This window comes from Culex quinquefasciatus, chromosome 1 (assembly GCF_015732765.1).
Source record: "Culex quinquefasciatus strain JHB chromosome 1, VPISU_Cqui_1.0_pri_paternal, whole genome shotgun sequence".
NCBI classification, from domain to species: Eukaryota; Metazoa; Arthropoda; class Insecta; order Diptera; family Culicidae; genus Culex; species Culex quinquefasciatus.
In genome coordinates this window covers 15,579,872-15,592,910 of record NC_051861.1, presented here as the reverse complement: position 1 = coordinate 15,592,910, position 13,039 = coordinate 15,579,872, and the positions used below count along the sequence as shown (strand labels likewise).

Below are 13,039 nucleotides of genomic sequence, written 5' to 3'. Positions count from 1 at the left end.
AGATAAACACGGGGACACGACAAAACAAGATGTTCCTTTTTTTTCGAGTGGAGAGTGTTTAGGGAGCTCTCAAGGTGACGATACTTGGGGCCTCTTGGAAAAGTGATTTGGAGACAAAACGGGAAATGAGCTGTTGAAAGTTTGACAATTTGGGATGGGAAAATCTGTTTGAATTTGATTGTGATTGTTTGACATAGTTCAAAGTCGAAAACGATTGGGATCTGTCCACGGTCTACAGAATAATTGGATGTGTATGGAAAATAGTCCACAAGGTCCAAATCAAGTCAGACTTCCCTCCTACATATTCCAACACTTGTCGTTCGCGTTCGAAAACTAATAAATCTAACAATTTTTTTCCTTTTTTTCCATTCTCTTTCAGCTCCAGAAAAAAATGTTCATCAGTTGAACGCCGTCAGATAAAGGCAGTTGCAGCAACAAAAAAGAATCCCAGAAAATCATAAGATGTAAGTTTTCCAGCTCTCAAAGCTTATTAAGATTCATCCGAAACTGTTTTACATTTTATGATGTTTGCCAGATTGAACTTGTTCTTCACTCTCCCCTGCTCGGTGGCCGTCCCTTGGCCAGCAGCTCCGCAGGTATCGACTATTGACTCCAAGTTCTTGGAACGATTGAGTTTGCGAGGAAGGAACAGCTTAGAGCAAACTTTGATTTCTCATTTTCAAAGCCAAAGTGATGCTCGAACAAAAGTAGTTTTCCTCCGAATAAACCGGGCATCAGCTGGCTGATTCCTTGGCCGGAACGGAACGGTGTTCAGGCTTTGTCCGCTCGGAGACGTTCCAAGGAATCTTCAGCAGCAGCAGCATTTTCTCATTTGTTTACTTGGAGGGGACAATCCTTTTGTTGGCAACTCTCGGGGTTTCAAAATTTGGGCCAAGAAAAAAACAAGAAGAGCGGAAAATCAATTTCTTTATTCTTTGATGGCTGACTGGCGAAGGGAAAACTCTCCAATAAAAAGACTTTATTATTAAAGAGTAATAGGATCCCTGCCTTGGAAGTCGTTGTCGTCTGGCTGTTGACGGGGCGATACTTTGCTTGGCTTGGCAGAAATCTTGCCAAGGGTGCACCGTAAACCCCGATTTGGGAGTCGAGAGAGTATTTTTGTCAACAAAAGTCCTCTTCTATTGACGATCGGGAGCTTGAAATGGCATGGAAGGGTTGGGTGGAAAGGCTGATCCAAGGATTATCAAGGAATAGGTTTTGGCGAGTTGCGGTGGCCTGGATTGTGAATTTAAAGCTGAAAGCTTTTTCATAAAATTTCTAGTAGAATTTATCCAGATTTTTTTTCATTCAAATTATTCAAATAAGTTAGCAACACTTTTGAAACAACCCTACCTAAACAGTTCCATTTCGATTAAACTTCATAGTGATGTATGTAATGCTGTTTTTTATGGTTTGAAAACTATGTTAAGACTGCTCAAAAAATGCAGAAGCAACTGCAAAATAACAAAATTAAAAAAAAAACTTACTTCGTAAAACTAAAATTAACCTTTGACTAAAAGTATTGAAAAAAACTAACTTAATCCACCTATGTGGTTGGAGCCTTCCTCACTTTTTACCAACAATGGGTAATATAAGTGGTTTGGACACATACTTCAGCTATTTTTTTAAATCCAGAAAAATAAGTACATAGATATAACTTAAGTGGTCATAACTCGAGACAGGGTTGCCAGATCTTCAATGTTATGGACTCATTGGAAAGGCCTTTCAATTACCTAACCAACGATATGTCAGATGATGGATCCGGACATCGTTTACATACATTTAAGTGAGATCCGGCATCAAAAAAGTACAAATATATCACTTAAGTGGTCATAACTCGAGACAGGGTTGCCAGATCTTCAATGTTGTGGACTCGTTGGAAAGGTCTTTCAATTACCTAACCAACGATAGGTCGGATGATGGATCCGGACATCGTTTACATACATTTAAGTGAGATCCGGATATATGTGAAAACACATTTTTATACATAACTTTTGAACTAGTTATCGAAACTTCAAACAATTCAATAGCGATGTATGGGACCCTAAACCAAGTCGAATGCAACTGGTTTGGTCAAAATCGGTTCAGCCAGTTCTGAGAAAACTCAGTGAGAATTTTGGTCACATACATACATACTAGGGTGGGTCATTTTTTTCGAAAGTGCTCGGTTCCGGCTGAAATAAGGTCCATCTTGTAGAGGGTACCCATAGGGACTCTCATACCAAATTTGAGCTCATTTGGTTGAAAACTGGCTTGTCGCTCGGGGGTTGAAGTTTACATGGAAATTCCTATGGGAAATGTGTGATTTTACTTCAAACGCTCCTACAAGCTAAGCGACAAACTTTAGTCCACACTTACACTAGGTAGCCGTGTCGGGGGTGGTTCAAGGAACATTTTTCTCTAAGGGTTCATGGTCATCCGTTCAACCCTGAGCTTGCGCAAAGCCGAAACATCCGGCGACGCCGGAATTCTTCAAAATCTCAGTTTTAACGGTCAACGCATGCTACAAACTATGACAGAGGCATCGTTTGAATGAATGGAAAACGCGACGCCAAACGTCAAACCACTCAAATGTTAGCAAAATAAAAGGTTCAGTATTGTGGGTTTTACTTTTTGCATTAGATAACTAATTATTCATAATTTTTTCATGCTTATTTCTAGAGAGATTTATTCGAATTAAGGTATGCAAGAAACATAATTGAATAAAAAAAACCCTTTTTGCGTTTGGACTTCCTGGAGGAAAACAGTTAATCGTCACCCCGGGGCAGTGGAATCGACGGCGTGGCAGTTACGGTTGGAATTCGTGGATGGAAGTGGTTGCTCGACGCACAGGGCCAGCGGAATAGCCGGCTTGGGGTTCGTCTGGCAAGTCCAGCGGCATCGTCGGCGAGATGTTCACCGGGAGAGCCATCGGGATGGACAGGAAATGTTTTAATTGACCTTATCGAAGCGGTTAGCATCGGTTTATCAGGATAATATTTTTATTTGTAAGAAACAAACTAAGAAAATAAAGCTTTTTTATTTATTTATTCTTTAGACCAATAAAAGTTATTTTGTTAAAGTTTCATAAATATCTTCAACTTTGTATCACTTGAACGCTTATCTTGGCCGCGTTGATGATATGGCTCTCGTAGAAATCAAAGCTCCGGAACGTGCAGGCGGCCATTCTGGACTGGACCAGTTCCAACTCGTCGCTGTCCTCTTCGGGCACTCCTTCCAACTTCTCCGCCACGTGTCCTTTTCGAATCCGTTTTTGGCTTTCGTTTGTTTGACTGGAATCGCCGGAGGCCCCCACATCTTCTTCGACCCGATCCATGTTCGATTGTCGCGGCTGACCCGCTTCTCGCCCTCCTCGCTTGCAAATTTCTCCAGAAGATCCTGGCAGTTGAGATTTTTCTCCGGTTCCCAGGTGTTTTCGGAATCCTCGCAACCCTTCCTCTTGATCTGAAACTGGACCTTTTAGCGCCGAGTTCTCTTTGCAACGACCCGCTCAACGACGAACTCGGGTTCGGAGGCCATGTTTATTTTCAAATTGCCTATTGAAAACCATTTTATTTTTCAAGAAAAAAAACACTTTGTTGGAAAAGCGCAAACTTTCACATTTGCTTCCAAACAGTGAGTTGACGTTTGGCATCGCGTTTTCCATTCATTCAAACGATGCTTCTGTCATAGTTTGTAGCATGCGTTGACCGTTAAAACTGAGATTTTGAAGAATTCCGGCGTCGCCGGATGTTTCGGCTTTGCGCAAGCTCAGGGTTGAACGGATGACCATGAACCCTTAGAGAAAAATGTTCCTTGGACCACCCCCGACACGGCTACCTAGTGTAAGTGTGGACTAAAGTTTGTCGCTTAGCTTGTAGGAGCGTTTGAAGTAAAATCACACATTTCCCATAGGAATTTCCATGTAAACTTCAACCCCCGAGCGACAAGCCAGTTTTCAACCAAATGAGCTCAAATTTGGTATGAGAGTCCCTATGGGTACCCTCTACAAGATGTACCTTATTTCAGCCGGATCCGAGCACTTTCGAAAAAAATGACCCACCCTAATACATACACACACACACATACACACACACATACACACACACAGACATTTGTTCAGTTTTCGATTCTGAGTCGATATGTATACATGAAGGTGGGTCTTTGAGCTTTTAATAAAAAGTTCATTTTTAGAGCAGGATTATAGCCTTACCTCAGTGAGGAAGGCAAAATGTTCAAATTTTTCATGAATAGATTTTCGAATGTTGCAGACATTTAAAATAACATTTTTAATAAATATCGAACAAACGAACTTAAGTTGTAGGTGCCTTCCTCACTATTCACCAAAAATGTGTCACAAAAAAAATCATGAAAAAATTACAACTAGCATTACATTTGGGTCATTCAAAGTCAACTGAGTACACTTTTGGACTCGACCTTCACCGATTTGGACCAAACTAGAAGGGAACGATCATCTATCGACAGTTATCAGAATTCCCTTTATGATATTTTTGGGCCATCCCTATATATTTGGCACCGCCCTCTTTTTTGACGATTTCCTAAAAAACTTGTTTTTCTTTTAATCATAACTTTGCAACCATTTGAGCAAAAGACTTTCTACAGGTTGCATTTTATAGAAAATTGTCTCGGCTTTTTCAGTAAAATCGCTGTTTCTCGATAATAGTTCATTTTAGTTTGAGGTTTACATTGATTATAATGTAACATTGTCCGGGGAACAGAATGGTGATAAATAAAAAAATAAAAATAAATGAAATTGGTCTAAAGTGAATTTTTAAACTTAAAACGTTAAAATATGATATAAGAAATTTAAGGATAAAATTTTTATTTTTATCGAATTCCTTGGACAATTTTCTATAAAATGCAACCTGTAGAAAGTCTTTTGCTCAAATAGTTGCAAAGTTATGATTAAAAGATTTTTTTTTTAGAAAATCGTTAAAAGAGAGGACGGTGCCAGAAATAGAGGGCTTCAAACTTGGGATTTCTGATAACTATCGATAGATAAACGTTCCCACCAAGTTTGGTCCAAATCGGTGAAGGTCGAGTCCAAAAGTGTACCCAGTTGACCTGGAATGATCCATATGGGGATGTTGATAAGAAATATGTATTTGAATTTCTCGGTTTTGGCCGAACGAATATTGTCCGGATGTGGTCTAATAAGTCCAGTTTAGAATCCTATAACTTGGTATTGAAAATTGTAAAGTTTCATCTAGTTGTTTTAAAGTTATGGGAAAAATACGAATAAGACTACATAAAAAGGTAATTTTCAACATAACCTCGAATGGCTGGGTCTGATCGCCACAAAAGAGCCGTTCAGAGGTTGCCATTTTCTTCAAAAGAAAGTCTGTATATCCATAACAAAAAGTCTGCAAATTTTTTTTTTATTTCGGAAGTAAATAGTTCAAAATTTTTCCAGTGTTTCTTCTAAGATTTATTGAAAAGTGAATCTATGTTTGCTGAGATACAGCGGATCAAAGAAAAAACAATCTCAAAACACTCAATGTTTATGTTTGTTTATAGGACATGATGAAAAAAGATTTCAATAATATTCTGATCTCTTCGAAAAAATATTTCAACACGTCGTAATATTCAATTGTTGGATTTGCCTCTGCTAACATCTCCGTGTTCTGTTCCAAACCTACTCTCCATAAATCCAACCCACAACCCATCGTCAAGATGAAAGAATTATCCAGTTTCCAGAATCCCAGTCCGAAGACTTCGACAGCAGCCAACCCCCATGAAGAATCTGCTTCGGCATCTCTATCCATTTAGAAATTGAAATTCCATTTTTCCCCCCGCCGTCTTCCTCTTAACCCTTTTTGCATACCCTGGTAGCCAGTCAGTACCTTTGCCACCAACCAACCTCCAGCTAGATCACGGCTAAGAGAGTAGAAAATCAAATATTAGCTCACATGTGCTCAAGAGTGTGTTTCAAAATAGACCATCTTCTGGCCAGCAACTTGTGGGTGCGGGTGGGGGAAGCTGGTAAGCGGATATAGATTCTCCTCCGAACAGATTCCAGCAGCAGGAGCAAGCAGGAAAAGCAGCTTAAGCTTCGAAAGCTCTTCATACAAAACCGACGGAGCTGACGCGGTTTACGAGATTAGGTCGACGAAGGGACCGACGAGGACACACGTCGGAATGCCAACACAGTTCTTCTCGCTCCGGGTTCAACGTCAGCATGTTTGTTTGACGCGGTTTTATCTTGTTCGAACGGAAAATGTTTTTATCGATTCGGGGAAGCTTTTAAAGAATGTCGAAAAAAAAGTATGCTTGCAAAGCTGATTGCATGCTTGCGGTCTCTGACTGGCAGACAAATTAGATCGAAGGTGGGGAGTAGGTTATTTTGTTTAAAGATCGTTTGGAATTAGTGCTCCAAAGTACTTGTCAAATGTGTGCTCCCCATCATGGATTTATCAATAATTTTGAAAATATTATGAAGAAATCTTCCATTAACAACTTGTTGTCCTACCATTTTAAGAAAAATATGATACAATAAATAGGAAGTAGAATAAACTTATCCTGTTTAAAGAAATTTATGTTTTATATTATTTTTCACTATTTCATTATTCCGAGCAGAAATTAAATGAATAAGTTAAACACTGATATTGAAATGAAAAAGCACGCTAGGAACCCAAAACAAGCGTCAGAAATTCTGAAAGAGGCAATTTGATATTTTTATACGGGAATATGTAGGTCTGTCTAAAATGTGTTTAACTGTTTCATTTTGAACTTTATTTCTCTCTTAACCGGATAGGACCAATAAGGATACGCCTAAAACATTTCAATAAGAAAAGAATAGACTGCAAATTAAAAAACGTTACTTTTCAAATGTGGTTGGCTCCTTCCTCGCATTCATGATATATTTTAGGTGGTATTTACAAATTAATTTAAGAGTTTTTTTTTATTTTTTATAATTTTTTTCCATTTGTTTTTTTTTTTTAATTATTGATTTTACTTGAACAGCAATTTCAATTCTTTTTTTTACCAACTCTTCAAAATAAAGGTGAAAAGTCTCATGAGTTATATATTTCAGTAAAAAGTTCGTGTAAATCTTTGTCGAGACAAAATGATGCAGCAACATAATTAATACAGAAGTTTTCCAGAAGAGACGCAGACACTGCTTAAGCAATGTGGCAACCGGGCGATCCACATACAAGGGGGGGTGGCTGCCAATCCCCCGCGTGGTCAAAAAGTCAAAAAAGCAAAAAGATCCGGCCTTTGAGGTTATGCAAAAATCACTTTTTCTTGGCATAACTTTAAAAGTACTTCACTAAACAGAATAAAATTAGATAGGGTCTTAGGGGACCCCAAAACGAACAGAATAAGGCGGATCCGGCCAAAATCGGTTCAGTCAGTTCTGAGATAATCGTGTGGAAAAAAATCATGTATACACACATCCCCACAGACATTTGTTCAGAATTTGATTCTAAGTCGATAGGTATACGTGAAGGTATATCTAGGAGGTGTATTTAAGAAGTTCATTTTTCGAGTGATTTTATAGCCTTTCCTCAGTAAGGAAGGCAAAAATCACAAAAAATAAATTCAAATCCAGCACCAACAGTAAGGACTGGTGCCTTAGCCCGATCGGCCGTCAGACATATGAGCTTGACAATTTAAGGGTGTAATGTTACATAGAATTTCAAAAAATAGTGCAAAATTTATTTAACACACAGGCCTTTTATTCACAGCTGGATTACTACATTATTGCAACCTAAAATGTTCCGAAATTTTCGGCTGTCAAGGTCTGACAAAGTCTACGCTATTACGAGAGAATGATAAAAAACATCCGTAACATTTTCGTGTTACCTTACTGGACTGACCACTATGTCAGAACTTGTTTACATCCAAAACAAGTTTATTGCAACAAAAATAGCATTTCACCCTCAGAATGTTATCTCCAAAGCAAGATCATTTTGAAAAATGACAAATTTATTCAAACCAATAGTTGCTCTACCCTCGTCCCATAAGCACCGTCAGCTGGGCCTACACGTGTTCAGTGGGAATGTTTTGGACCGAAAAATGATTCCTGATCATCCAAATCACTTTAAGGCGGCTGGGGAGGACACCACCCACCCAGCAACAGTGATATATGAAGTGAGAGTGGACTCATTTCAAAGGACACTCGAAACTTCCTCCCGAGTGTCGTGCGGAGCGGGAGTGATTTCCATCCCACTTTCCGCCACACGTGCGGGCGATATTGTATTGTACAAGAGAGCATATGAATAGAAGATATTTTGCCGCTGGGAGGACGTCAAAATTTATTACAATAATAAAAAGCCATGGTGTCATGGGGAGGTGGGGCCGCCTCCGGTGTGCCGAGTGCGAAATTTATGTGGAAACGCAGGATTTTCCATCCACCCCACAGATACTGGGAAAAGCACGGGGAAGTCACGGCGTGATTTGCGGGATTGATGTGGAAGCTTGGAAGCTAGAGCTTTGATATGGAAATTTGCCTTCCGGGAATTGGTCAAAGACGCAGAATTGAAAAGTGTTGCTGTTTTTTTTTTCTCTCATCTTTAAATTTAATTTATGATAATCTTTTCCAATATTAGTAAATTATAAGATGGTTCTTTTAATCCGAGCAGACGGAAATAACTTGAGAAGGTCAGTTTTTGATATTGTGAGAAGATCGAAATATGGTATTGGGATGATCGGATTAGTTGTTAAAATAACAAAAATCAATAACAAAGATTTGTTCGAAGAATAACTTAAACTGTTATTATGTTGTTATTGCAATAACAAACCAATAACACAGAAGGAATCATGAAGGAATAACAAGATTTATTATTTTGTGCGGAGAGGTGGGGCAGCATAATAACAAAAAATGTTATTGAACTGGTATGTCTCCATAATAACAAAAGTTATTGTTTTGGTTTATTTGTAATTTGCAAATAAACCTGCAGTTGCCATAACTCCTCTGTACTAGTCAGGGCTGCAGAGTCGGGTACCTCCAAGCGACTTTGAATCCATACTTTGAAGACAACTCCGACTCTGGATGCAGGATATGACGTCAACGACGACTTCAGCTCTCCAAAAATACCCGACTTCACAGATTCCGACTCCAAGTAAAAGTTGCTGAAAATTTGCTGAATCCGATGCAGTCTCCGAGGTCTCACTTCAGCTCGAACTTCAACGTCAGCTCCGACTTCCTGGCTCTGTGAAAATAATAACAGTTTTTGTTATTCACACATCAAAAATTCTGAATAAATAAATCAATTCCGTTAGGGAATATAACAAAATAAAAAAAATGAACTCTCAAAAGTTAATTTTATCGAATTAATTTTAGCTTGAAACCCCATTTCATGGTGAAATAAATGACCCCGATAAAATTGGTCAAAATTATTTCATAGTTCTAGCCAATTTTAGTAAAATCTTTAGGGGGTTTATCAAATAATTAAAAAAACAACTTTCAAAATTTCAAATTTTCAGAATAATTTTAGCTTAAGGACCCCATTTCATGGCCACAATAATGACCCCGACGAAATTGGTCAAAATTATCCCATAGTTCTAGCCAATTTTAGCAAAGTCCCTTAGGGGGTATATCAAATAATAAAAAAATCAACTTTCAAAATTTCAACTTTTTAGAATAATTTTAGCTTAAGGACCCCATTTCATGGCCACAATAATGACCCCGACGAAATTGGTCAAAATTATCCCATAGTTCTAGCCAATTTTAGCAAAGTCTTTTAGGGGGTATATCAAATAATAAAAAAAATCAACTTTCAAAATTTCATCTTTTTAGAATAATTTTAGCTTAAGGACCCCATTTCATGGCCAAAATAATGACCCCGATGAAATTGGTCAAAATTATCCCATAGTTCTAGCCAATTTTAGCAAAGTCCCTTAGGGGGTATATCAAATAATAAAAAAATCAACTTTCAAAATTTCAACTTTTTAGAATAATTTTAGCTTAAGGACCCCATTTCATGGCCAAAATAATGACCCCGACGAAATTGGTCAAAATTATCCCATAGTTCTAGCCAATTTTAGCAAAGTCTTTTAGGGGGTATATCAAATAATAAAAAAAATCAACTTTGAAAATTTCATCTTTTTAGAATAATTTTAGCTTAAGGACCCCATTTCATGGCCATAATAATGACCCCGATGAAATTGGTCAAAATTATCCCATAGTTCTAGCCAATTTTAGCAAAGTCCCTTAGGGGGTATATCAAATAATAAAAAAATCAACTTTCAAAATTTCAACTTTTTAGAATAATTTTAGCTTAAGGACCCCATTTCATGGCCAAAATAATGACCCCGACGAATTTGTCAATATTATCCCATAGTTCTAGCCAATTTGAGCAAAGTCCCTTAGGGGGTATATCAAATTATTTAAAAAAATCAACTTTCAAAATTTCAAATTTTCAGAATAATTTAAGCTTAAGGACCCCATTTCATGGCCAAAATAATGATCCCGACGAAATTGGTCAAAATTATCTCAAAGATCTAAACATATTTAACAAAAGAAAAAATAATAACAGATTGTGTTATGGACACTTAGAAACTTTTCCATTTGTGCGATTTATGGTAATTTTATTTCTAAGTCAGTAGGGGAGTGTGGGGTAATTTGGACACCCTAAGGAAATTGCTCTGCCACGGGCTGTATGGATATTTTAAAGGAATGTTGATGACACCAGAGGATAATAGAGACCATATTTGATGGAAAAATGTCATTCATTTCGATAAATTTTGATGAAAAACCCATTTTTACCGCAAAAATTAAAAGGTGTCCAAATTACCCCCACATTTTTGTGTGGGGGTAATATGAACACCCCTATGGGGTAATTTGGACATGCCTTGTGGGGTAATTTGGACATGCCTTGTGGGGTAATATGGACATACCTTGTGGGGTAATATGGACACCTTTTGTGGGGTAATTTGGACACATGTTGAAGAATAAGTTTAACATTTGATTTTTTGAGCATGTTTTTGTAATTGTTTTATATTTTGATGTGTTTATTTTGCTCACAATATTTCATCAAAGGTATAAATAATGATTTTGTGATAGAACTATATTTCAATAGGAAGATAACAAATGATTCAGTGTTGTATACATAATTCAATCATTAATTCTGAAATGATTTAAACATTGATTCTGGATAAGGCACAAGTATAGTTTTTAGTGATTAAGGTATTGTTAAGATTTATATAAATCAATCTTTATATAAAACTAATTAACCTGAAACCATCTTTTTTTTAATTTTACATGTAGCCCTTCAAGTTTTGATATTTTTGTAAACCAGCATAGAAATTAGATATGTCACAGAAATTGACTAAAAGCTAAATGTGCAGTAATCAAATTTCATCCATTTGAATATTGCAATAAATTTATCTAAATTAAAAAATAGGGATTTTGTGAAAGTTCTGATTGCTCACATTCCTTTTTGAGTGTTTTGACATTTTAAATCTCTCTAAATCCCTTTAAGAACTCAACCAACCATGAAAGTTATTTTTTACCTGACAGGTAGACTTTCAGGTATGTCCAAATTACCCCACAAGCCATGTCCAAATTACCTCCATAGCATATTCTATCATAAATTGCAATTTTTGATGATAAAAATTGATAAAATGCAGAATTTTTATAAGTACATATCTCAGACATCGTCCAAGCAACCCCCTTAAACAAAAAATGTCAAAACCTTATTTCCCAACCCTCAAATATTAGAACTTAAGGCAGTGCCAACCGGCCTTTGGAAACTTTCACATACTATACCAAAACTACTTAACCTATTCCAACTTTTTTTGATTTGTCCATACTCCTAGGCCATTACTAGTACTAGCCTTATCACTTAAATTGCCGTTTTCACTTTATATCCGAAGAAAACGTGATTTTTTAAGGGGTGTCCAAATTACCCCCACTGTCCATATTACCCCAAACTCCCCTATACCGAACGAATAACAAATTTTGTTATTACGAGAGTTTTTGAAATGTATAACATTTCCTCTTATTAGCGTGTTATTAAACATTTTTTATACAATATCACTTCAATACCAAATTTTGTTATTTTATCAGAAACTGTTATTAGTTTTTCTTCTTGAAGTTGAACTTCAGGATAAAATAATAACACTTTTTGTTATTTTAACAGGATTTGTTATTGAAATATTATTAATTTTGTTATTACCGTCTGCCCGGGAAGGCAATTTAATGCAATAACAATTTGGTAGAATCTATTAAGGCTTCTTTTTCAAAAGTGGAAAGTTAAGAGGTCAAATCCTAGACATTTCCTGCTATTGACGCATCTATGTATTGGTAGTCTGGGATGCTAAGCCTCGAGAAGGATTTCACTCTTTAAGGTAAATTTTCCGTAGTGTTGACAATGTATCAGTCTTTTAGCATACTTCAAGTCTGATACAAACTATACTTTTTCACAATTTTGTTGGTTTGGAAACACAAACATTCAAGCACATCATGTTAAAACTTATTGTAACATTAAAATTGCAAGTTGAATCAAAATTTTTAGGTAATAACTTCTATGAACCTTGCTGATAAAATTGGTGATGCTACACCAATTTTAATGAGTATCTCCGCTATCTAATCTAACCAGGAAAATCCAATTACTTTAGCAAACTGCAGCAATCCTTTTGACAAAACTTCAACCCATTCCGAAATTGGAACGTCCCACCAACGAGCCTGTACCAAAAACCAATCGCAATTTCTCGATACACCCCTCAAATGTGTCCGTAAAATGCATTTACATTAATTTGTCCACGCATACCCGCACATGTGCAGCGGTCATCATCAGGTCAACTCGAATCACTCCGCTGAAATCGCTGGAATGTCATCACATCAAGAGTCACTGCAAGCGGGGGTTGGGTTCGGTCCGATCTCGTTCATCAAATCTACGCCATCGGAACATCCGGTGACGCGCCTTGAGAGTTCTCTCCACACTCCCGATTTGCTGGCTTTTTCCTAGTTGAATTTGTGTTCCGACGTCGATGGCGTCCCAGAGATATTGAAGGGAGCGTGGTGGTCCTCACGCGAACCTGTGCCCAAATTGCATCGGAATGCTTTTAGTATGAATGTTTTTACGTGGGAAAA

General features: G+C 37.3%; 1 protein-coding gene across 1 annotated transcript in view; it reads left to right on the top strand.

Annotated features, from left to right (window-relative positions):
- The window catches only part of LOC6032983, a 430,596-nt gene that overhangs the window by 331,210 nt on the left and 86,347 nt on the right, over window positions 1-13,039 (top strand). The window contains exon 3 of the mRNA XM_038265997.1: window positions 380-464. Coding sequence (XP_038121925.1) covers window positions 463-464 — 2 coding nt within the window. The 5' untranslated portion in view covers window positions 380-462. The remainder of the gene's footprint in view (window positions 1-379; window positions 465-13,039) is intronic.